The following is a 25,031-nucleotide window of genomic DNA, read 5'->3' on the forward strand; positions in this document are numbered from 1 at the left end:
GCTTTAGGGAAAATGGAGAGGTATGGGCTGTCTATGCTTACCGTTACAAACAGAAATGTGCATGCTAGAGGTGTGGTTGTAGACATTCAGGTCACCAAAGATAAAAGTAACTGTACATCATGGACTAGCTACATAGTCCATAAGCTTGTATTTTCTCTTAATGCATTGTCTCTATTTTCATATGCGTGCCTGCAGAGTCTCAAGTACAACTCTATTCAGTGGCTACTCAGTGTGTTGTTTGAACTGTTAACCTAAGACTTGCTCTTTAATAAAGAAAGAAAAGCTTTGTTTGCTCTTGTACAATTAACAAAGTGTAAAGTTCCATGAATATTTGCTGCCCATCTGTACCTTGGGATCTTAGGAAAGACAGCATAGTTTCATTCTTTTCTAGGGCTGAGGCATTTATAAGAACTGGCAGCCTCTCAGCTGCTACTGTAGCCAGGATGCTAAGAACACCCATTCAAGTGACCAGCTGGCAGCTAGCTTAGCAGAGCACAGAGAGGAAAACAGGAAAGGCTCGCCTGGGTGTATGAAGGAATCTCAATGACTGACTGCTGCCTGGCTTCTCAGTGGAATTAGGACTGCTTGGAGGAGTCCTACTGAAAGAAGGTAGCCTCTTGGAGAGAAAGGCTGTCATGAAATTAGGTATTCTTCTGGAGCTCAGTGGCAACTGTCAATAAAGCCAGAGGGTTCTTCATAGTCCTTGTTGATTTCTTGGGCCTCTTACCCTTCTGTATATTTAGCTGACTGTTTTCCCAGATGGTATTTTATCATAAATTTGGTCCAACTGAATTCCAGTGGCTACTAGAGAAAACATCCGTCTGATTCCTGATTAGCCACAGAACAACTTAGAGCTTAAATCTAGGTAAATGACTACAGGGATTTGGAGGTGAAAGGACAGGAAGTATAAATTGAATATGAGATTCTTGCTATGTTAGGAGAAAGAATTCAAGTCTTAGCCTTTCTCCTTTCTTAGAAGGAACTGTGGGTAAGGAGAAATAATTGTATGGTTTCTAAGAAAGGAGTCAAAGGGTAACTGGGGCAATTTGAGAGAGGAAACCTATTCCCAAATAGTAGAAGGAATGCAATAGGCCAAGGCTAATAAGGATATATTCATCCTTTAGAAAGAGACAAGGAGAAAAAGTGCTACTTTGAAGGTTCCTGAAAGAGGATTGCTGTTGCCTAACCCAGGATTGGTGTTACTAGTCTAGGAATAGTTCAGAATAACTGCAAAGGGATTGAGTTCGAACCCTCCCCCCAAATGTGAAAGCATCAGGGCAAAGAAAACAAAAATAGGCCTAAAGTAACTGCGAGTATATAGAGTCAAAGAAAATGCATGAGAAAATGTAGATCTTAGCATAGTCAACATGTAATAGAGATTATCCGTTGGGACTGGAAGGAAGCTGTAAGAGGAAGAGAAATACTACAGAAAGGGGGGAGTAAAATAGAACAGGGATCCAAAGAAGCAGCAGCCTTACCATCTAACAGTGTAAATGTTTAATCTAGAAAGACCAATAATAAGAAGGTCAGAAGGTCCCATTGATACGCCCAAATTGGGAGTGGAAAAGAGCAGAGCAGCAACATAGCGTGGCCCTGTATCCTTAACCCCACAAATAAACCATGATGTCACTTCTTTTTTTTTAACTCCAAAAGAATAAGCCCTTAACCAATCTGATAGGAAAAAATCCAGGGAATAAAGGGTATTTTTATCCACAAAGAAATAAGAAAGCTAAGGTGGAAGGAGTGGACTGTCATAGTTGAACATAAACTAACAGTGGGAAGATTCAGAGAGCCCCTGCCCTGACTCTGTCCACAAGAAGGGCGTGCACTGTCTGCAGGACTCGGGGCTGCCAATTAGTGTAACTGCAGGACCCACGGAAGCAGGGTGATAAGTTTTTAAGCTGGCCGTTTAATGACCAGCCAAGAGGCAGAGTGTCGCCATGCACACGGAGGCTGCACACCAGGCTCTCAGGCAACACGTGTGGAGCCAGGCTAGAGGATCAGAAATGTGAACTGACAGTCTGAATTCTTACGTTAGCACAAATGTGGGGTGTAGATGATTTTCTAGAGACCAGTAGGATTAAATGAAATAAGGATTTCAGGGATAGAGTCTTAGTTTGAATACTCTTTATATGAGCACTAATGAAATACGGTATTTTCAGCTGAAAATGAGAGCAGGAGGCATGAGTGATGCATCCAAATGGAAGAAACAGAAGAAATCCCCCCGCCCCCCACGCCATATGACCAAAGTCAGCCCAAGTTCAGAGCTACACACTCCCAGTGGAACCACCTTGTCCTCTAACCTCACTGGTGAGTGCCCTGAGCAGCTGCTGATGATCAGGACGGCCAAGGGAAAAGTTCTGCTCTCTCCTGAGGATTTTTAAGTGGGAGACCAACTGAGGGCCTTTGGGCTTCCTACTGAGAGCAACAAGGGGCACTGCAGCTCAGCTAGGCTGTAACTATTTAGCAGCTCCTTGGTGACTTAGGGTGATTCAGGGCAACCGTGACCACCTTAAGGAAATTAAGGTACTCAAAGATGAACCCACCTGGAGAAGACAGCCACCCGAAGCATGCAGGGTGTGTCTCTCCTCATTCCCTTCTTTCCTTTGCAGGTGGTATGCCCTTCGTTGATGTGCCTACTCCTGTCTCCTCTGTGAGTTCAGAAGCTGCCTCAGCAGTGGTCAGCCCCTCTACAGACAGTGGCCTGGAATTTTCCTCCCAGACTACCTCCAAGGAGGATCTCACTGACCTGGAACAACCTGGCTCTCCTGGCTATAGCACCGCTCCTGAGTCTGGGAGCAATGAGTCAGGGGTCCCTGAGCAGTCTGACCTCCAGGTACGACTTTGATTTCTAGGGCTCCTCTCCAATCTTCCACTGTGGGAATTGGTTTAATCCTTTACCTAGGTTTTGGTTCAAGGGAAGATTAAAGTGGTGGCAGAGTGGGGGTGGAAAGGAAAGTGTGGCCTATCTCCCAAAATCAGCTGTGCTGCCTAGAAATCCCATAGCATGACTCACTGTGAATTAGCTCAGAGGATTTATTAAGTTATGCATACAAATAGTACATGGCAAAGGGGAGGGGGCTGGAGGCTGGCTAGGGCTTTTTCTGAAAGGTAATGTTCTAAATCCTAAACCTATGAGAACTTCTTCACCTGTACGGTTCTAGGGATGCCTCTAGAACCATCTAGTGATGCTCTGAACCATCTTGCACTGATTCATAAACCAGTGAGCTGGCCCTACACCTGCAGGGCATGAGACAGCTTAAAGGACGATACTTAAATGGAGTGAGTTCCAGCTTGCTCTTGGCTCATCCTTATTCCTGTATCTTCCTGCCTCTGGTCACAGCAGGAAAGGGCCCAAGTGGAAAAGGCCCAGTCAGCATCCGTGGAATCCATCCCAGAAGTGTTAGAGGAGTGCGCCTCTGCTGCTGACCACTCTGACTCGGCCTCTGTCCATGACATGGATTACGTCAACCCCCGGGGTGTGCGTTTTACACAGTCCTCCCAGAAAGAAGGTGGGCACTCTCTGGCAGGCTCTGTCTACTCACCCGTCCTACCCACTGGCCTACCTGAGCCTAGAAGACCATGCACCAGGGTGACTACTGCCTGCTGGTCCAAGTTCCAGGCTGTTTTCTAGTCAGGAAATGGAATCAAACCATCAAAACTATTGCATGGATGGAACGCTTCCCTATCTTATACAGAAGGGATTTTGATCAATAATAGGAAGAAAGAGGAATAAATAGAAAATAGGCCACTTTTAAGGAATTGTTTTATTTATTTGAAGGGCAGAAATTAGAGCAAGAAACAGATGTTTTATCTGCTGGTTCACTCCCTAAATGGCTACATGGCCACAATCAGGCCAGATCAAAGCCAGAAGCCAGGAGTCTCCTCTGAGTTACTCACATGGATGCAAGGGCCAAAGCACTTGGGCCATTTGCTGCTGCTTTTCTCAAGCGCATTAGCAGAGAGATGGAAAAGTGTAGCAGCTGGACTTGAACTAGTACCCATATGAGATACTGCATTCCAGGTGATGGATTAACCTCTTACACCACAATGCTGACCCAAAGACCTTAGGACTTTTTTTATTTTTAAAGGCTGATTTATTTTTATTGGAAAGGCAGATATATAGAGAGAGGAGAGACAGAGAGGAAGATCTTCCATTTGATAATTCGCTCCCCAAATGGCTGCAACTGCCAGAGCTGCGCCGATCTGAAGCCAGGAGCCAGGAGCTCTTCTAGATCTCCCATGCGGGTGCAGGGTCCTAAGGCTTTGGGCCGTCCTTGACTGCTTTCCCAGGCCACAGGCAGGGAGCCGGATGGGAAGCATGGCCACTGGGATGCAAACCGGCCGCCCTTATGGGATCCCAGTGCGTTCAAGGCAAGAACCTTAGCCACTAGGCCACCGCGCTGGGATTAACCTTAGGACTTTTAACAGAATGATAGTTTTATTAATTCTGATTCCTTGTAATAAATGAGACCAGCTCATTTCTTCTCCAGGAGAAAAAAAATCATTAAAAAAGAATCACTTGCCTGAAATTACCCTGTACAATGCAAGACAGACTAGTCTAAGCCAGCAGGTTAGTTGTTTTCTTAGCAATCTCTCTCTCCTCCTGCCTTCCTAGGCACAACTTTGGTTCCCTATGGTCTGCCCTGCATTCGTGAGCTCTTCCGCTTCCTTATCTCCCTCACCAATCCACACGACCGCCATAACTCAGAGGTTATGATCCACATGGGACTGCATTTGCTGACAGTGGCCCTTGAATCAGCTCCTGTGGCTCAGTGCCAGACGCTCTTGGGCCTCATTAAGGATGAGATGTGTCGCCACTTATTCCAGGTAAGACCAGGTTACTCAAGGGACTCAAGAGCCACCGTCTTTCTTTTTAGGGTCCCTCAAGGGCCAGGGAAGCACAGAGAGGTTTAGCCAAGTGTCTGAAGGCAATAGAACCCAGAACAGCCCCTCTCTTCTAGTTGGCCAGGAGTTCATAGTAGAAGGATTCTAATAGTTCTCCAAGGACTCTGGTAGCTAGAGAGGAAGAATATAAAAATGACTACACAGTTGGTTTCCTCAAAACATGGGACCTGAGATAACTTGACCCTGTGTGCTCTTCTGCCTCTCTTGGTAGAGTTGTTATCAAACTCATGAATCTCATGGCCTATGCTGTCATTTGTAGCTGCTCAGTGTAGATCGACTGAACCTTTACGCTGCTTCCCTGCGAGTATGCTTCCTGCTGTTTGAGAGCATGCGGGAGCACCTCAAGTTTCAGCTGGAGGTGAGTTGACCTTGAAAGAAAAAGAAAAAAATACATAGATATGTGACATCCTCAGTGGGACTGTGCTTTCGGGTGGGACTTAGGAGCTTCCTGTAGAAGGGCACTTTGAATCCCCATGGTTGGATACATTGACTAACTACGATAGGAAAGTTCAGAGAAGCCTAACAAAAGTTGGCCAACTATAAACTAGGGGAATTCAAATAGGAGAACCTCATCATGAGGGGAATAGCTTCTCTGTTTCACAAGCAGGCAAGTCAAATGAACACTGTTAACATGCAGAAAGTTACTCTGAAACAAGACCAGGACAACCTCACATGGAGGCCACAGAAATAGTGATGGACAGCTTGTTGGAGATCAGCCATGAGGCAGAGAGCCATACGATACAGCTCAGCACGGATGCCAAAGAGGATGATCGATTTTAGGGGAGGAACATTTTGGAGTATCTCTTAATGTATACCTTGTAGCTGTGCTACTGTTTCCTGTTTAAGGCTGTTTTTGTTCAATTTTGTTTTTGTTTTTTTCTTGTCTCACTCCTTTTCCCCAACCAAATGGTAATCACTGGGTTATTGTCAGATGTACATCAAAAAGCTCATGGAGATCATCACTGTGGAGAACCCCAAGATGCCTTACGAGATGAAGGAGATGGCACTGGAGGCCATCGTGCAGCTGTGGCGCATCCCAAGCTTTGTCACTGAGCTCTACATCAACTATGACTGTGACTTCTACTGTTCAAACCTCTTTGAAGACCTCACCAAGCTGTTGTCCAAGGTACTGAGCATTGCCGCTGCCTTCAGATTGAAGGCTGTCTCGGGCAGATCTATGGTGGCAGTGATATTCCATACCAGGAAGGAAATGTCTGAGAGCCAGGAAACAGAAAGAAGAAAGACCCTTTCTAAGAGTAATGTTAGAAATTATAGAAGACTTCAGGATTCTGGGAAAATGATCAGTGTGTAAAATGTTCTAATATTGTATCTAACGGTTTCTTTACTTTCCAGAATGCCTTCCCTGTGTCGGGTCAACTCTATACAACACACCTGCTGTCTCTTGATGCCCTGTTGACAGTAATCGACAGCACTGAGGCACACTGTCAGACCAAAGTCCTCAATAGCCTCACCCAACAGGAGAAGAAAGAACCAGCCCAAGTCAGCCATGAGGCAGTGGATGTCACCCAAGAAGCTAGCAATAGTGAGAGGCATTTCTTTCTTGGAGGATTCTGTGTTTACCTCTTCTCTGCTTTGAGTCCTTTCTTCTTTCTCTTCATGTTACTTTCCTGGGCTGCTTCCAATTCTGTTTCCAGGGTTTTATGGTTTGAATCACAGACCATCACAGACCAATCAGGCAAGTTAGCTGGACTTACGGACTTCTTTTCTCTCTCTGCATTTTGACTTTTAAAATAGAATAAGAGAAAGGAAGAGAACAAAAATTAAAGGATATATAACTCTGTCCCTAAAAGCTCCAGGCCCTACCTCCTTTTAAACCCCAGTATCTGCCTCCACACTAATTAGTCTTCTCTATCTGTCCCCATGAGAGTAAGGTTGCAAAAGATCAAGGAAAGTGACTAGATAATTCCTTTATTACATTATAGAATGTAATGCTTGACTGACCTAAAACAGTGACCATTTACTTTGGCTTGAGCTTGTCCTAGTCAGGGTTGACATTCTATGTGGGAGCATGCAAGCTTTCTTGACTTTGGACTTCATCTCTTCTGAAGCTCTGCTTGGATCTTCTTCTCTCCTACTAGCTGAGAGAGCAGTCAGCGATGGGAAGACTGTAAGCATGGCCCCAGATGTCCCAGGCCTGCATCTGCCGAGTGGAGGGCAGCTGCCAGGAGAACATGGAAAGCTGGGATGCGGTGATCTGGAGGAATCTGGTGACTCTGGGGGTAGGTATTGGGTGTCCGTGACCCTCTACTGAAGTCCCTAGTGCAGAGTGCAGGGAGGGAAGACAGAGACACCTAAAGCAGTACCTCACTGTGCCTTCAAACCCAAATAGAAGAAATACTTGGAGCCCCAGAAAACAAGCCCTCCACAGAAGTCAAAAACCAGTGAAGACAAACCAGTTTCCAGGGATCTCCATTTTTAAATGGGGAATATTTCAGTAATCCTCCAAAAGTCATCTGGTAGAAGGCATCTGACAAACTTTTCTCTTTCTTCCATTCCCAGCTGACAAAAAGCTTACCAGGAAGCCACCTCGATTTTCCTCTCTCCTGCCAGATCCACGAGAACTAATTGAAATTAAAAACAAAAAAAAGGTACATGCATGTACTGCCCAGGACTCAGCCTCTGGCCATCTCTGTCTGGTCTTTTCAGACTTCTGTCACAGAGGAGGAGGGAGAATCTAGCAGTTCTTTGTGGGGCTTCCTAAGGCTCGTCCTTAGCCCATGGGGTTTCAGCAAGTGCTTAGCCTTCTTGGAAGACTTCTACTCCTAAGCTGTGTCACTGGGCATTTCTTATTGTGCACCCCTGGGAAAATGCTATATCAGCTGAGACTCAACTGTGACTGGTAATGGGGACAGCAGCCCTGGGAGTTGGTGTCATGTAGGTCACTGAAGGTTATTGGTCATCTCTAGCTCTGGTGTGATGATTGGTAATAAAAGGGAATTGACATTTATTCTGGTGCTTTAGTAAAGTTCAAATAACTGTTTGTGCTTTTGGTTTTCTTAACAGAAGGAAACCCTATTTAACCCTTTCTTCCTTTCACTGCCATTCCTAAATGGCTGGTTTATGTGTGTCTTTGATTGCAGGGCTATGACACAACATATAGAACCTTATCATTACAGTTCATCCATCCTGCCCATGACACTCAGGGCTTTATAAGCCACATAACCAAAAAAAAAAAAAAAAAAAGGGAGAATCCATCCATAAATAGGATGCTGGCTATCAACAGATGCCAGAAAAGGCATCTAAACAGACAATTCTCTCGTGTCTTCTACTCTTCACCCCAATCCTCAAGTTGAAAGGCAGCTGCCACATGCATCTTGAGCACCCAGAAAAAGAGTGATGAGGAGTTCCTCAGCCAGTTTTAGAGAGATATTCAGGGGAAAGCTAGGGCCAGCCTGACTCAGGGCTTGGTCCTGGAGTCACTAAGAACCCATCCCAGGGGCCTATAATGTGACCAGCTGGGAGCTGCAGTGCAGACCAGCCTGCCATCACCTGATGCAGGTCCAGAGCAGCTTGGGAGACCTCTAGTTTTTGTTTTGTTTTGTTTTCCCTCCAGCTGCTAATCACTGGCACAGAGCAATTTAACCAGAAGCCAAAGAAAGGGATCCAGTTTCTACAGGAGAAAGGCCTTCTCACCATCCCCATGGACAATACAGAGGTAGCCCAGTGGCTCCGAGAGAACCCTCGACTAGACAAGAAAATGATTGGAGAGTTTGTGAGTGACCGCAAAAACATTGACCTGTTGGAGAGCTTTGTGAGGTGAGCAAGCTGTAAGGTAGAACATATTGGGTGATCAGTCTGGGGAGACAAGATGTCCCTCCCCCAAAGCAGCCTCAGCCAGCTCTTGTTGGTGACCCAGGTCACACACATTTCCTCTAACCACTGTTTATATCTGTTTGTACCAGAAGGGACCTCTTGCAAGATAGTTTTGGGAACCCCTCCATATTGTACAGATGGCATTGCAAAGCGGTGGAACTGGGTTTCATGGGGTGAGGTTTTATTAGGCAAGTTTGCTAACATGACAAGGACTAAGGTTGGAAGCTGTGTTAAGGATGACCATGAGGGGATGACCCCTTTGCCAGAGTCCTCAGCTTCCCCTCTGTCAGTAAAAGAAGTTCAGGGGGACAATGGCTAATAGAAGGCCCAATCATGCTTAGCTTTTACATCTTCAACCACTCCATCCTTCTTTTTCCTATAGCACCTTTAATTTTCAAGGTCTGCGACTGGATGAAGCTCTCCGCCTCTACCTGGAAGCCTTCCGTTTGCCTGGAGAAGCACCTGTCATCCATAGGTTGCTGGAGGCATTCACAGAGCATTGGAGGGTGAGTTTGAGTGCCAGGGGCTGAACCCAGATCCTAGGACAGTTTGAGGGCTTCTGAGAGCATGGCTAAAAACCCAGCTGTTGTCTCTTTAAGAGGCTTGAGAGTGAAGTCAATGAGCTACCCACAGAGAGACCCGCTTCTTATAAGGAGTTAGCAAGAGACTGGCCACTTTCTGGGTGATATCTTCTCTCAGCACCAGCACTGACCAGTGAGTTGGTAGTGAGGGCTTGACTGGCAAGAGAAGGACATTGACATAGGCGGGGTCTTTGCTTTTGCAGAATTGTAATGGCTCCCCATTTGCCAATAGCGATGCCTGCTTTGCCCTGGCCTATGCTGTCATCATGCTTAACACTGACCAGCACAACCACAATGTTCGCAAACAGAATGCACCCATGACTCTGGAGGTAAGCTTGGGTCCCAGCCAAAGCAAGAAAGAGATCCAGTGTGGCTTTAGAGGTAACAAGAACATAGGATTTCCAGCAGACATAATGGACAGAGTTCTGAACAAGGAATCAGGGAGGGATGGCTAACCCAGAAGGAAAACTGAGATGGGGGAGCTGGGCTCCTTCCTTGGCTGTTTCCTAGGTCCTAGCTACCACAGACTTGGGAGTTTCCTGTTGCCAGGCCAGGGGTGGGGGTGAGGTAGGGTCAGCCAGCATTGACACCAGGGGCGGCAAGCTTACTATCCTGTTCCTAGGAGTTTCGCAAAAACCTAAAAGGTGTGAATGGAGGCAAGGATTTTGAGCAGGACATCCTGGAAGACATGTACCATGCCATCAAGTGAGTATACATGGAGACACTATAGCATCTGTGTTGGGGAGAGGCACATTGCCTCCCTAGCCAGTTTTCACAGTTTTGTCAGACTTTAGCTACTCACATGCCCTGGATTTAGCCTGGAAGCATAGCTGGGCACTGTACTCTTTGGGAGCTCATTTGTTAAAGAAACCTAAACAATATTGAGACTACAGCACTGTAAATCAGGATCCAAACTTATTTTCTGCAGTGGGGTGTTGTGGCCCCATTGCCTGGGTTTTCCTGTTTAGCTCACAAGACACAGTCTCTGACAGGATTTAAGGTGAGCCCCGGAGGGTGAGACTTGGACCAGAGGTCAGAGGTGGGAATCTTAGCTCTTTACTGCAAACCAGAAACTGTACAGAGAATTGTTCATCTCAACCCCAGAGAGTGAATTCTCCCTGAAGCACTCAGAGATAGCACTTTGAGATTGTAAGCATTTCTTTTCTTTCTGGTGCTGCGGGTGGGGTGGGACGCAGACCACTGAACTGCAGTTCAGGTGTTCTCAGTGGAGGATTGTCAATATGGGCAAAACCCTTGTCCTCGTTTGGAAACAGACTGACAGCAGTCAACTTGCTCCTTCCCTTACCACCTGGCAGGAATGAGGAAATTGTGATGCCGGAGGAACAGACAGGCTTGGTTCGGGAGAACTATGTCTGGAATGTTCTTCTTCATCGTGGTGCCACTCCCGAGGGCATATTCCTGCGTGTGCCTACCGGCAGCTATGATCTTGACCTCTTCACCATGACCTGGGGACCCACTATTGCTGCTCTCTCTTACGTCTTTGACAAGAGCCTTGAGGAGACAATCATCCAGAAAGCCATCTCAGGCTTCAGGTAGCCCGGCATTGGCCCTGGCGTTTCCCTCTTCCCTACCTCCCTGACTTTGCGTGGTTCTGTCCAGGTCTCTAAGTTTCCTCAGAAGGTTTCCCCTTTAGTTTTGGGAGATAGGCTGAAGCTTGGGAAAGCCCAGTCTGAAACAGACTCAAGAGTGGAAGTTTCTTCCTGGGACTTGTTGGGATGAGCCCCTTGTAAACCACCTCAGGAATGGGCAAGGACTCCTCGGCCTTCCAATGACTGTTTCTGGGATGGGGGTTGTGTTACAGGAAATGCGCCATGATTGCCGCCCACTATGGCCTCAGCGACGTATTTGACAATCTCATCATCTCTCTGTGCAAATTTACAGCTCTCAGTAGTGAGGTGAGCAGAGGCAGGCACTGTGGGTCAGACTCTTAAAGGACAACTGATGTTTAGCTGTGGATCTGCCCAGAGCTTCAGAGCTGGTTTCCCTTAGTATCTTTTTCTCCCCGTGTCTCGTAACTAGCTACACCAGAGCTTTGGTCATTTCTGTCTTATATACCTGGAATGAGAATAGTTTCCTTTCATGGAATGGAATTGGAGTTGTAAGAGCCAGAGAAGTCTTCAACCAGTTTAATCCTTCCCACCAGTATTGTAGGGGATTAAACAGGGATGATAGAGGGAATCTTAGGGAACCTAGGAAATTGTCCTAACTTAGCCTCTTCTCAACCTCTTTCCAGTCTATTGAGAACCTGCCCAGTGTATTTGGAAGCAACCCTAAAGCCCACATTGCAGCCAGGACAGTTTTCCATTTGGCTCATCGTCATGGTGACATCCTGCGGGAGGGCTGGAAGAATATCATGGAGGCCATGCTGCAACTATTCCGAGCCCAACTGCTACCCAAGGCCATGGTGGAGGTAATTCTCGTAAAAGACCAATCAGTAACAACAGTGCAAGAGCCCAGCACTGTGTGCTACCTGTGTACAGAGCTAGGTAAAAGTAGCACTGAGCCTAGTACTTGCCAAAACTCACTAGAAATGCTTCAAATGTAAGACCATGAATCTTGGGAGATCCCTGTTAACAAGCCATCATCAGTCACTGATTGGAGAGGATATAAGGTTATCAGAAAAAATCTAGAGGGGAAGCTGGGGGAGGAAATGCAAAAGGCATAAAGAAATGACTCTTGATGCACTTTTACAGGTTGAAGATTTTGTGGATCCCAATGGCAAGATTTCTCTACAACGAGAAGAGACTCCTTCAAACCGGTAAGGGCCTCCCACAGGCTAAAGGCCTTGGGAAGGGGGAGAGCCAGAACTTTGGGGCTTACCAGCACATGGGTCCTTCCTACAGAGGAGAGTCAACAGTGCTGAGCTTTGTGAGTTGGCTGACTCTGAGTGGACCTGAGCAGTCAAGTGTGCGGGGTCCATCCACCGAGAACCAAGAGGCAAAGAGAGTAGCATTGGACTGCATCAAGGTAAACTGCCTGCCCACTCGCTGTGAGGAAAGCCTGGAGCCCTTCCCACTGGAGAGATGCTGACCTCTGGACTGAAGAGCTGATGACCAGGACTGACCTTGCCCTTTCTGGCTCTTGGGGACGTTCTTGTCCCTTCAGCCCTTATTACAAGCTCCCTCTCTTGTGCCCTCCCCCCACCCCCAGCAATGTGACCCAGAAAAGATGATCACAGAAAGTAAGTTCCTGCAGCTGGAGTCCCTACAGGAGCTCATGAAGGTACAGAATGAAGAAAGGAAAGGGCTGGCAGGGCTGGCTGGGTCTCTGGGAGGAGCAATAGGGCAGTGGTGTGTACCCGGATGGCTCGTGAGGCAGACCCTGTGGTGGCCTCTCCATGTTGGCTTTCCTGCTGCTGCTCTCTGCAGGCTCTGGTCTCAGTGACACCAGATGAAGAGACATATGATGAGGAAGATGCTGCTTTCTGTTTGGAGATGCTGCTCAGGATTGTGTTGGAGAACAGGTAGGAAAAAGATGAGGGCAATCATTAGGCAAGCCCTACATCTGTAAGAAACACACAGAACAGTCGACAGTAGAGGGAGATGTTGCTTATTACACCTCACTGCTTAGGATATGTAACTAGTGAACTATGGAAAGCCCGAGACTTACTACACAGTGTCCTCCCTGGTTGAGACTGTCTTCATTTCTTAATGTTGTCTGCAGGGATCGTGTGGGCTGCGTGTGGCAGACAGTCCGAGATCATCTGTACCACCTCTGTGTCCAAGCACAAGATTTCTGCTTCCTTGTGGAGCGAGCAGTAGTGGGCCTGCTGCGCCTGGCCATCCGGCTGCTCCGAAGGGAGGAGATCAGTGGCCAGGTAAGCAGGCGCATCCTGAGAGCAGGCAGGAACTCAGAGGGCTAAAGCACAGTGTCAGTTACAGAAATGAGCACACACAGTGAGTTCTTGTAGTGCTGTCTACCAGGGGCCCAGAGACTAGGTTGTGGGGTTGGTATAGTCTTAACAGACGGGATTAGTCTGAAAGGCCTCAGGCATGGAGCTAGTGTTTTGTACTTCTATAGGCTTCCATGAGAGTTCCGGAGTGCTGGATCACTGCTGCCCCTACCTCGTTTTCTAGCTCTTGGCACCCTTCTGAGCTCCATAGTCAACCACATAATGAACCAATGTAGAACTAATCACTGAGTTCAGTAAGTCCATAGCATGTAAGATGATCAACATTTCAGAAATTAATTATATGCGCATATTAACAATGACCACATGGAAACTGAAATTACAAATGTAATACCAAGACAGGCATTCAGCTTGCCAGCAAAGACACCAGTTGGAATGGCCATGTCCTGTATCAGGGTCACTGGGTTCAGTTTGCAGCTCCTGATTTCAGCTGCCTGCTAATGCAGATCCTGGGGAATAAAGGGTGATGGCCCAAGTAACTGGGCTCCTGCACTTACATGGCAAAACTGAATGGAGTTCCTAGCTTTAGCCTTGGCCCAGCCCCAGAATTTGCAGGCATCTGGAGAGTGAACCATCAGGTAGAAGTTCTTTGTCTCAAATAAGTGAAAAAACACATTATAGCTTATAGGTGTTCTAAATAAAGTAAAATACTTAAAAATACACCAGGCCAAATGTCCACCCTTCTATAAGATTTCTGAAATGACAAAATGTTAGTAGTTGCAGATTTGTTGCTAGGGGTTAGGGGTAGGAAGGAGAATATGGGTGGGGTTATGAAAGGGCAGCACGAGGAATCCTGTGGTGCCTAAGACTGTGTAGCATCTTAACCAGTTATGTGGAAATGAACACACAGAGGCTTACATACTAGGGAAATAAAGCCAGTGCATGTGAACCTACAACTATCTCGGATTTTTTGTTTATTTTTTAATGTGGGTAAAGATGAGCAGCACCTTTAACTCCTATCCTAACCAAATTCTCCTCACTGGCCTGAGGGGGCCGGTAGGAAAGAAAGCTAGGTAGGAAGTTGTGCGTCTGCTGCTACTTCCTGCTCTCCACCCTGCATCCCAGGTATTGCTCTCCCTGCGAATTTTGCTGCTGATGAAGCCCAGCGTGCTATCCCGAGTCAGCCACCAGGTTGCCTATGGGCTCCATGAACTCCTTAAGACCAACGCAGCCAACATCCACTCGGGCGATGACTGGGCCACTCTCTTCACACTGCTGGAATGCATCGGCTCAGGCGTGAAGCCTCCAGCTGCTGCTCTACAGGCCACAGCCAGGACTGATGCACCTGACACTGGTGAGCGCTTTTCCCAGGGGGATTCACATGATTATAAATGCTTATGGTTTGAGAGATTGGGGCAGGAAAACAAAACACAGCTTACTGCATCTGCCAGGATCGGCCTCTGCCATATACCTGCCAGAGCGTCCATTGCCCTGCAGCCAGTGCATACATACTAAATAGCACGAAGGCAAATAGAAAGTTCCAGGCTTCCTACGGTCCTAATGATTGTTCTGCCAGACACTGTTCACACTCCCCCCTAACGGCTGCTACAAGATGCCAGAAGGAGCCCAAATTAGCCTGTTGCCCTTTTTGGTCAGGAAAGAAGCTATGAAGCAGGCATGTGTGTTAACAAACGTTAAGCAGGCACAGTGCTTAACATACCTCTTAAGGCACCACATCCCTATCTCCTTGCCAGGATCCAATCCTGGCTCTGCTTCTGGTCACAGCTTCCTGCTAATTTATACCCTGGGAGGAAGCACTTTGGTGCACGTAGTTATATCACTGCCCCCTCACATGGGAGTCCTGGATTGAGCTCCCAACTCCTGGCTCTGCCTGGACCCAGCTCTAACTGTTGTGGGTATTTAGGGAGTGAGCTAGCAGATGAAAGACACAGCTCCCTCTCTCCTCTTACCCCTCCCCTCTCCTCTTTATCTCCCTCTCTTAAGTAAAAAAATACTAATGCTTTATAAAAAGAAGTTGTTCAGGCTTGAGCTGTCTGGTGAAAAAGCTGAAAGTAAGCCAAGCCAGAGAGTAGGAAGACCAGTTAAACACCTGCATCTGAGAACCTAAATTGTCCCTTATCCCAATGTCCCATCCCCACCTTGATTCTGCCTTTCCCATTGCGTGGTTTAGGGGCCCAGTCTGACAGCGAGCTCCCATCCTACCATCAAAATGACATGAACCTGGACAGAGGGTACACTTCCGACTCAGAGGTCTATACTGACCATGGCCGGCCTGGAAAGATACACCGATCAGCCACAGATGCTGATGTAGTCAACAGTGGTTGGTTAGTGGTAAGTGAAGGGATGGGCAGCAGATGAGTCTTTCCTCCTGGTCCTCTGAAAGGGTGTCTGAGGGTAGCTAGGGCTCCAGTCTGGTTTTCCAGTTCCTCTCTGTACTTAACAGGTAGGGAAGGACGACATTGACAACTCCAAGCCGGGCTCGGGACCCAGCCGGCCAGGCCCTTCCCCGCTGGTTAATCAGTACAGCCTAACAGTGGGATTGGATCTGGGGCCACACGACACCAAGTCCTTGCTTAAGTGTGTGGAATCGCTGTCCTTCATTGTCCGTGATGCTGCCCACATCACACCCGACAATTTTGAACTCTGTGTGAAAACTCTGCGCATCTTTGTGGAAGCCAGTCTGAATGGTGGTAGGTCATGTAATAAGGGGCAGTTGAATAGCCAAGTGAATATGTGGGTCTGGGAAAAGGAAGGGAAAGAGGCGAGGTATCTGAGTGTGGAATTGTGAGCTGGCTCTGGCTGTGCTCAGGATGCAAGTCCCAGGAGAAACGGAGCAAGAGTCACAAATACGACAGCAAAGGAAACCGCCTTAAGAAGAAAACCAAGGAGGGCTCAATGCTTCGGAGACCTCGGGCCTCCAGCCAACATGCCACTCGGGGTGGGCATAGCGATGAAGATGAGGATGAAGGCGTGCCTGCCAGCTACCATACGGTGTCTTTACAGGTCAGTCAGGACGTAAGTACGGCACCCTTTCCTTTCTCTCCTCCCTGCACCTGAGATGTGGGGCCAGGTGGGGCCAGGGAAAGCCAGGGCTGGCAGGAAGGGCCTGGACCCTCAACCACAACCTCCATAGTGAGCCCTTTATCCAGGTCCCACCTGTGTGCCTTTTTTGTCTGCATAAATTGGTTTTTAAATAAAGGTTTTTGTTTTCATTTGGGGGGTAGGTAATTTATGTCCTTGGTGTAAAGTTCAAAAGGGAGGCAAATGCGGGCTAGTTCCATTACCTTCTTGTCTCCAGCCACTAGTTCTCCCTGGAGGCACACATGCCTGTCAGTTTGTTCTCTCTTCTCCCAGAATTATTCTTGGCTACTCAGGCAGATGCAATTTTGTGAGCAGATTTTACACCACCAGATAAATGGAAAATGAGTTGCCTTAAGTACCCTATGTTGAAAATGGAAAGGTATTCAATCTAATCAGACACCATTAACCATCAACATGTCTGGGCCCAAGGTTGGCTTTCTGTTTTTTAAAATGAGATTAACAAGATGAGAGTATGAAATAGAATTGAAAAGAAGTAACAGCAGTAAAATACAGGAGTTGCATTGACTGCCTCTTAGGATACCTGCACAACTCAACATCATAGTGCCAGTTTAGGTCCTGGCACTTCTGCTCTTCCAGCCTCGTGCTAATGTGCCCCTCGGGAGGCAACAGAAAGTCATGCGCCTGGACTCCCCTTACCCTCGGGGGAGATTCTAGTTGAATTCTAGACTCCTGGCATTTTCCTGGCCCTACACTGGTTGTTTTGAGCATTTGAAGAATGAACCAGTAGATGGGAGAACTTTGTGTGGCTCTCTCACAAATAAATGTAAATAGTTGGAGGGATTTTGTTGTTTTGTTTTGCTTTGCTTTTGAAGAATTGAAAGTGCCTTGCTCACTGCATCTTTCAATGCTGTTGAATACTTCTTCCACACATTTTCTCAAGTCTCTTCTACAGTGAGGAACGCCTGACTGAGAGATGGGCCAGGACTGGAGCCACCAGCCTGTCAAGTCAAGGAAAAGAGGGCGGAGCATGGCCTGAATAGAGCTAGGAGCCCTTTGAGGACTCAGGGACAGCGAGGGGGGTGGGAGGAAGGGTCCATCAGACCTAACCCAACTCACATCTGCCCCCTTCTGTGGTTGCAGTTGCTAGACCTGATGCACACCCTGCACACACGGGCAGCTTCTATCTACAGCTCATGGGCAGAGGAGCAGCGCCATCTGCAGACAAGTGGCCACAAGATTGAAGCTGATTCACGTACCCTCTGGGCCCACTGCTGGTGCCCTTTACTTCAGGGTAAACCTGGGGGATCAGGCAGGGTAGGGGCAGACGTGCAGCTGGAGCTGGCGGTTGGGGGGCACCCAGACCCAGCCATCTGGTGGGCCCTGACACTGCTCTTGCTCTCAGGCATCGCCTGCCTGTGCTGTGATGCTCGGCGGCAGGTGCGGATGCAGGCACTCACCTACCTGCAGCGAGCACTGCTGGTACACGATCTGCAAAAGCTCGATGCCCTGGAGTGGGAGTCATGTTTCAACAAGGTAGGACTCACCACTGTGTCCTCAAGTTCAGATCCTCCCCAGAGAGAGCCAGACCCCCCAAGGGGCCTCCCATGTCCGTCTGTGGCTTCTGCCCTGTGCCCCTGGCTCCCTGACCTACCCTGCTGTAGAGACACTGGAGGTATCTCTCCACCAGGTGCTGTTTCCTCTCCTGACCAAGCTCTTGGAGAACATTAGCCCTGCAGATGTTGGTGGGATGGAGGAGACCCGGATGAGGGCCTCCACACTGCTCTCCAAGGTACTGCTCATCAGTTACACACTTGCTCTCTCCACACCTGCTTTTTCTCAAGGACAGGAGTCAGGGCTTCTGATGGGATGTAAGGATGCAGTGTAGGCTCTCAGGACCCCCATTTTTGGAAACTGAGCAGGGATCTGGGAGGATTCTGGTTTTCAGAGGAGTCTATGATCGTGAGATTCTCATACAAGTTACAGCAGGCTTGCCTTCCAGCCTTAGAGAGGGATGCAGAAGGCTCCTGTGTTACCCTTGGCTGAAATGGGCTGGCTGGCCATAGGTCTTCCTGCAGCACCTGTCTCCACTGCTGTCACTGTCCACCTTTGCGGCCCTCTGGCTGACCATCCTGGACTTCATGGACAAGTACATGCATGCAGGCTCCAGTGACTTACTGGTAGGTCCCACCATTGGCCACTTCTGCCACTGGCTGGGAACACTTGCCCTCTTGCCATCCTCACCCAGGCCGCTTTTCCCTCCTCTCCTGGTCCCACTGCTACCCACCTGCAGTCAGAGGCCATCCCCGAGTCTCTGAAGAACATGCTGCTGGTGATGGACACGGCTGAGATTTTCCACAGCGCGGATGCCCGTGGAGGAAGCCCCTCGGCCCTCTGGGAGATCACCTGGGAGCGCATCGACTGCTTCCTGCCCCACCTCCGAGATGAGCTCTTTAAGCAGACCGTCATCCAGGGTAGGGGGCTCAGCCCAGCTTCATCACCGAGTCCCCTAAGCTGCATTAGTTCTCTGTGCCCTGGGCAGGTGGGAAGACACATGAATGGCCAGGGAAAAGGGTTGCTGGAAAGAGTTGCCATCTGAATTCCTTGCCCTCCCCAGACCCCGTGCCCGTGGAGCCTCACAGCCAAAAGCCTCTCATCTCAGCCCACCTCGCCCCTGCCGCTGGGGACCCCAGGACCCCCAGCCATCCTCCTGCCCCAGAGATACCTTCTGAGCTGGGGACGTGTGGTAAGTCTCTTGGAACTGGATTGCTCCCAGGGTGTGCAGGAAGCACAAAGCTAAAGGGAATGCCCAGGCTAGCCAAGAACCCTGACAGAACTGCCAAGGCTGGGCTGGGGGGTTGGAGGAGGTGGCCCAGTTTCTGTGGGCAAGACTGAAGAAGCTCTGATGAACTCACCACTTGAACCTTTTGGGTTTGGCCGGAGAGACCTGGGTCATACTTAGAAGAAATACATACAAGTTGCCTTTTAAGGATTCTAGTAGAAATTGACCAGAATAAACCTAATAATGGGCACAGCAAAGCAAGTGGGCATGATAGAAGGTAGCTGAACCCTGGAATGAGTTTCACGGGGAGCCTCCCACCTGGGCTGGGGCAGGAGTTGGGAGAAACAGAGACCCATATCTGCCGGGGAGTGGGAGGGTTGTGATTGCAGCTGCATTGCTCTCCTTACAGACCTGGAGAAGCCTGAGGGCCCCCGAACCAGCAGCAGCTCGCCCAGCTCACCGGGGGCCCCCAGCCCCAGCAGGCTGAGCCCCACCCCTGAGGGGCCAACACCGCGGGCTCAGTCCCCACTGATTCTGCAGCCTTTGGCCTCCCCACTGCAAGTGGGCGTGCCACCCATGACTCTGCCCATCATTCTCAACCCGGCACTCATTGAAGCCACCTCTCCAGTGCCCCTGCTGGCCACTCCCCGCCCCACAGACTCCATCTCCACCTCCGAGGTCAACTAAGGCAGGCCCTGCACGCAGCAGGACAGAAACTTACCACCAGGCTGTCCCTGGCCCTGCTACCAGCTGTCCCAGAGGCCACAGTCTCTTCAAGCCCAGGCCAAGCTGCTACCGCTGCCCCTTGGATTGGGAAAAAGAATTTCTGTAGCCCCCTCGCTGGGACCCCTGATGAACTGCAGGATCTTCTTCCTCCTCTGCTCTTCAGTCCTTGGAATTCAACCAGAGAGCACACGAGTGCCACCTGCAGCCTTTCTCTGGCTTGCATCTCTGGGGAGGCATCCCGGTGCCAACCCTACAGTGCCTGCCTATGTGCCCTGCTGCCCATGGTCAGGCTGAGAGTCAGGCCCAACCACTCTGCACTTTGTCCCCCTCTGCCACCTGATGCCCCTCAGCCCTGGAGCATCTTCCTCTGGTGCTTCCTCTCCTGTATGAATTAGTTGGTCAGTTTGGAGAGTTAATCAGCACCATAGATTGTGGGCTGGTGGCTTGACGGGGGGCTGCCCGCAGGAGCATGTACATATAGGAAAATGGGACAACGATGGACTTTTTATGATGTAATAAATGTCTTGGTATCAACATCAATATCATTGGCTTTTCCTCCCTGAGCTTACGGGTTGAGTCACTCTATCATCCAGGACTCGGGCCTTCTGTGAGCAAAGGCAAAGTGAAGGCCAGCTTGCCAGTAACTGCCCCAGCCGGTGCCTGGGTCGGGACTGCTTCACCACTGCTGTGCTTTCTGTGCCACAGTGGTGCCCATCTGTCATCAGAGGGGTTCCAGGTGCCTGGGCATTCCACTTGTTCATAACTGCTCAGAGCAGACATGGGAGACACCCCTTGCCTGAGGTCAGAGGGAAGAAGGAAGAAGCCAAACTGAAGTCAGAAGCTGAGCTGAGTTCACCAGCTTCCCATCAGAAGTGGCCCAGCCACTTGCCTGAAGCTGCAGCCATGTGTTGGCAGGCCCAGGGCATTCATTCTGCCTCCCAGCTGTGGAGGAACAGCTCTCCCCTCTCCCAGCCCTCCCAGCCCATCATGGCAGTGCAGTGAAGGGACCTTCCCCTTCTCTCCCATGCAGCCAGGTGAGCAGGTGCAGGTGTGCATAGGCAGGTGGGACAGCCCCTGGGGACCCAGGCACTGTAGGGGGATAGTCAGAATGTCGTGTGTTTAGCTTTTCCAGTGGAAGAATCTACCTCTTGGCGTCCCCCACCTCAGTGGAGCCTTCCCTTCTGGGATGCAAGAGAGGAAGCTCCCCCAGCTGGGCTCTCACAGAGAGTTCCGGCACTGACACCCTGCACAGGGTCGGGGGAGGTGGATGTAGCATCCAGCTGGTCGGGTGATTCTTTAGCGCCAGTGACACTTCACACAGAGTCAGGGCTTGAGCCACTTCCTTTGGGTGTCACAGTGGGAATGGCTGCTATAGAAAATGACAATGATGACATGAGGTCTAATGCTCCTACCTAGTGTCCTACTGCCCTTCTTCCCTACTGCCCTTCTTCCCCAAATCCCACCCAACCCTGCTCTAAGGAAAATGAAAGGGGGGCCAGCAGGCTATGAGGAAGTATAGAGAAGTGTGACTCTATAGCCAGCTGGACGTGAGGCCACGAGGCCCTTGGCCCCAGTTGTAGGGGTCTCCATTCTCCTGTCTGAGCCCCTTAGAAGTTTCTATGTGTTTCTGGGGAAAATGCTTGGTGACAACAAGTCTGAAGGCCACCATCCAGTGAACAAAGGGCTGTGGTAACTCTGCTTCTTTCAATGGATCTCAAAAATATGGAAGCTGGAGCGTTCACAACTAATGCTCTACCTGCTGGGCAGCAAAGAAAAACTGTCAGTGAAAATCTTTCTGTTCCTTGATTGATAGATGACAGATCAGTTTTTTCATGTAGTTTCATTGTAGCTCTGAAAAAAACGATGGGTCACCAGCAGCTCTGCTAGAGCCCATCCACAAAACTTCAGCCATATTTCTTGATTTTGCTGTATCTGCTCAAACTAACATGATCTGATACAGAAATACAGCCTCAATGTGTGCTGCCAGGGGTCACTTTGCAGAGGATCTGAGCCTCACTAAGTTGGCTGAAATGATCTGCCTCCAATGGGTTATCCAAGACGTGCCCAAAGAAAAACCATCCTAGCTCTACACAAGGTAAAAATAAAAATAAATAAATTCTTAAAAATCCTCAAAAAGCAGTCTTTGCATGCATGATTTTGAAAATGTTGCCTCTTAGAAGGCAAGAGAAGCTGCAAGAGAAACTCAGGCCTTCATTCAGACTAGCAAGAAAGAAAAGCACAGTAATGTGGAAGCCACACAGCTCCAGGGAGAAGTGTCAAAGTTCTGGCAAAGTCCAGAAGGAAACGCTGGTTCTCATGCTTTTTGCCACCGGAACTTTGTAGGGCAGCAGGCTTCAGAAAGTCCAGAAGGGAGCTAGAGAAGACAGCCTAGGACTACCACTGAGAAAGGCCATTGCTGGAGCACCTGATGTAACAGCATTATGTGCACTGCTCAGGCAGCTTTCAGAGACGCTCTGTCCTATAAACGAATGGGTTGAGAAAGGTCACCCAGCAGGAAGTCAGGGACTTGGGACGCAAACCTAGGTCTGGCCACCCTGAGCCTCCCGCTCTAGTCCTTTGTCCTGTCTTCTGTTATACCAAGGATGCAGCTGTGGTGTAGAACCCCTCAAAGCTAGAGAGGTCTCTCCGTCGGCTCTGATGAGAGAAAAGGTTGAGGTGGGAGGCCACAGGCTACTCCCTGGTGAGCTCAGTTCAGTGGAGATCTGTGAAAACAAAGGGGCTGAAGCAAACAACCCACAACAGGTGAATTCCTGAGCACGTGATTAGGAGAAAGGATGAACTGCAGACAGAACAGGCACCCACGTGTCTCCCCCTCGACCCCTCATCATCACACCTGAAACAGTTATAGGAACAACAACAGAGTGGCTTTCAGGCACACAGACACCTTTGTATAGGGCTCTCAGGAACTGGCCATGAGAAAACAGAAACCCGCATGGCCCCCAGGCACCAGGGCGGCAGGGGCTTTGGTCGGTCTCCACTCTGCTTCCGCAACCTGGATTTTTTTTTTTTTTTTTTGGTTGCTCAGCCACCTCACTGGCTGGGTTTTGCTTTGTGGACCCCATCTCTGCACAGTCTCTGAACATCAGGATGCCGCGTGGCTTAGTTCTTGGTCCTTAGGTTTTGTTTTGTTTTGTTTTGAATACAAAGAGGGAGGGACAGAGTACTTCCATCTGATGGTTCACTCCCCAAATGGCTGTGACAGCCTGGGCTGGGCTAAGCCAAGGTCAGGACCCTGGAATGCCAACTGGATCTCCTATGTGGGTACTGGGGCACAAGAATTTGTATGATCTTCCGTGGCTTTCCCTGGAGCAGGATTGGAAGTGAGGCAGCTGGGACTTGAACCAGCACTCAGATGGGATGCTGGCAGTGGCTTAATTTGCTGCACTGCAATGCCAGCCCCAAGTTTCCTTAATCTTCAGATAAATTATACTTCAGGATCTTAAAAATAAAGCAATCCCCAGGAGTCCTTGAGAGATGCTGCCATGATTTATGAGATTTTGAAAGGACAGTAGTGATCAGGGGCACCAGCACAGGTTCCCATTACCCTGAACTGGCATCCACCAAATCAGCATCTTCCATTCTGAAAGTTCAAGAGTCAGCAGGATGAGAGCATTCACTCTGATGGTGAAGATCCCAGCGGAGAAGGCCGGGGGCTGACTCCCAGCTCCACTCCTGACTCCATCTTCCTGCTGCTGCAAACCTGGGAGGAAGCAGATGGAGTGAATCCTGGGCCTTGCCCCCCCATGGGGGAGAACTGAGCTGGGCATTCCAGCTCCTACTGGACCAGTGCAGGCATGCAGACAGTGAACTGGAAAATGGGAGATTTCTCTAGAAAATAAAAAAAAGAAAAAAATGGGAGATTCCTCTCTCTCCTTCCCTTCCTCTCTCTAAAAGAATAAAAGTTTTTAAATACAACACTCAAAAATTACTTTTTTAAAAATCTGACTTTTGGGCCCAAGAAAATGGCTCAATTGGCTGATATTCCCCACTTTGGGCGCCAGGACCCTATATGGGCAACAATTGATGTCCCAGGTGCTCCACTTCTCTTCCACCTGTCTGTGGCTAGGGAGTGCAGGGAAGGATGACCCAAGGCTCTGGGACCCTGCCCCCACATGGAAGATCTGGAGGAAACTTCTGGTACCTGGCTTCAGATTGGCTCAGTTGTAACTGTTGGGGCTACTTGGGGAGTGAACCAGTGGATGGAGAATTTTTGTTTCTCCTCTTTGTGGATTGATCTAAACGGAAAAAAAAATAATTGTTTAAAAGGGACATACAGTAAATAATACATCTGACTTCAGTAAATTGATTGGCAGCACCTTACTCTTCTTTCTCAAAAGGCCCATAGCAAGATAGGAAAGTTAGCTTTATTTTGTATCAATTTGGAGAGAAGAGCTTTGTCGTGGGTCTCATAACCTTGGTTTGAATCTTGGTTCTGTCTCTTTCTGTCCGTATTTAAGTGTATTATTTAATCTCTCCTGCTTAATTTATCCAGAAGTAGAGGTAATGTTTACCTAATAGTGTTACTGGGAGCTCACAGTAAAGTCCCCCAACACGTGCTCTGGCACATGACGTGTGCACAGGGGAGAGGGCTAGAGTGCACTCCTGCCTTACATCGCTGCCTGCAAGGGGCAGTAGGGATCACTGCAGAGGCGATGATCTCCAGTGTCAGAGGAAATCCAGTCAGACTGAGGACCTCTTTTCAATCCTAGTATTTCAGATCTCACCCCAGGCAGAACTCCTCGGCCCCGAACCCGTACTGAGCGTCCTTGCAGTTCCACGGGAGCCGACAGGAGGAGCCCTGGAACAGACCTCAAGACCACTTCCTTCCTCTTCCCCAACTCTTCCCGGCAATGAGTCCCGGCTCCGCGCGGGGGACCCGCGGGCTGGGGCCGGTCGGCTTCCCCCTGGGGTTCCCCAGCTTCAGCAGGAGCCAAGAGTCCAAGAAGCAGCAGGGCTTGGCTGGGGCTCCCAGCCGTGTGAGGCGGGCCTGGCCGCGGAGAGGCTGGCGCCGAGAGTCTGGGCGCGGAGGGTGGCGCTCGGCTGGCGAGTCCCACCTCGCGCCCAGGGGCCAGTCACGCCCGCCCCGCGTCCTCCTCGAACTTCCCTCCCCCCGCCCCCGAGAGGCGCGCTGCCTCGCTCCCGGTTGGCTGTACCGGGCCCAGGCTTGAACTTTCAGCCAATGAGAAGGAGCCCGGGGCGAGACGCACGGAAACGTCACGGGAATTCCCCCCTCCGGGGGGCCGACAAG

The 25,031-nt window shown here is 49.4% G+C and overlaps 1 protein-coding gene across 10 annotated transcripts in view; it reads left to right on the plus strand.

The window, feature by feature from the left end:
* The window catches only part of GBF1 (golgi brefeldin A resistant guanine nucleotide exchange factor 1), a 124,374-nt gene extending 104,078 nt beyond the window's left edge, over positions 1 to 20,296 (plus strand). For 3 of the 10 annotated variants that reach the window (XM_058671831.1, XM_058671835.1, XM_036495831.2), the window contains 32 exons: positions 2,163 to 2,310; positions 2,613 to 2,836; positions 3,344 to 3,512; positions 4,619 to 4,830; positions 5,168 to 5,266; positions 5,840 to 6,034; positions 6,262 to 6,451; positions 7,008 to 7,148; positions 7,429 to 7,517; positions 8,483 to 8,685; positions 9,125 to 9,248; positions 9,527 to 9,652; positions 9,946 to 10,028; positions 10,640 to 10,876; positions 11,146 to 11,239; positions 11,578 to 11,754; positions 12,038 to 12,102; positions 12,188 to 12,311; positions 12,495 to 12,566; positions 12,713 to 12,807; positions 13,008 to 13,161; positions 14,320 to 14,548; positions 15,386 to 15,546; positions 15,659 to 15,905; positions 16,025 to 16,230; positions 17,398 to 17,548; positions 17,660 to 17,790; positions 17,945 to 18,046; positions 18,321 to 18,434; positions 18,548 to 18,728; positions 18,872 to 19,000; positions 19,446 to 20,296. In XM_058671831.1, the coding sequence (XP_058527814.1) occupies positions 2,163 to 2,310; positions 2,613 to 2,836; positions 3,344 to 3,512; positions 4,619 to 4,830; positions 5,168 to 5,266; positions 5,840 to 6,034; positions 6,262 to 6,451; positions 7,008 to 7,148; positions 7,429 to 7,517; positions 8,483 to 8,685; positions 9,125 to 9,248; positions 9,527 to 9,652; positions 9,946 to 10,028; positions 10,640 to 10,876; positions 11,146 to 11,239; positions 11,578 to 11,754; positions 12,038 to 12,102; positions 12,188 to 12,311; positions 12,495 to 12,566; positions 12,713 to 12,807; positions 13,008 to 13,161; positions 14,320 to 14,548; positions 15,386 to 15,546; positions 15,659 to 15,905; positions 16,025 to 16,230; positions 17,398 to 17,548; positions 17,660 to 17,790; positions 17,945 to 18,046; positions 18,321 to 18,434; positions 18,548 to 18,728; positions 18,872 to 19,000; positions 19,446 to 19,723 (4,950 nt within the window). In that variant the 3' untranslated portion in view covers positions 19,724 to 20,296. The remainder of the gene's footprint in view (positions 1 to 2,162; positions 2,311 to 2,612; positions 2,837 to 3,343; positions 3,513 to 4,618; positions 4,831 to 5,167; positions 5,267 to 5,839; positions 6,035 to 6,261; positions 6,452 to 7,007; positions 7,149 to 7,428; positions 7,518 to 8,482; positions 8,686 to 9,124; positions 9,249 to 9,526; positions 9,653 to 9,945; positions 10,029 to 10,639; positions 10,877 to 11,145; positions 11,240 to 11,577; positions 11,755 to 12,037; positions 12,103 to 12,187; positions 12,312 to 12,494; positions 12,567 to 12,712; positions 12,808 to 13,007; positions 13,162 to 14,319; positions 14,549 to 15,385; positions 15,547 to 15,658; positions 15,906 to 16,024; positions 16,231 to 17,397; positions 17,549 to 17,659; positions 17,791 to 17,944; positions 18,047 to 18,320; positions 18,435 to 18,547; positions 18,729 to 18,871; positions 19,001 to 19,445) is intronic. The other 7 variants (XM_058671832.1, XM_058671836.1, XM_004579912.3 and 4 more) reach the window with 3 other exon arrangements.
* The last annotated feature ends 4,735 nt before the right edge of the window (positions 20,297 to 25,031 follow it).

This window comes from Ochotona princeps, chromosome 13 (assembly GCF_030435755.1).
Source record: "Ochotona princeps isolate mOchPri1 chromosome 13, mOchPri1.hap1, whole genome shotgun sequence".
In the NCBI taxonomy this organism is placed as follows: Eukaryota; Metazoa; Chordata; class Mammalia; order Lagomorpha; family Ochotonidae; genus Ochotona; species Ochotona princeps.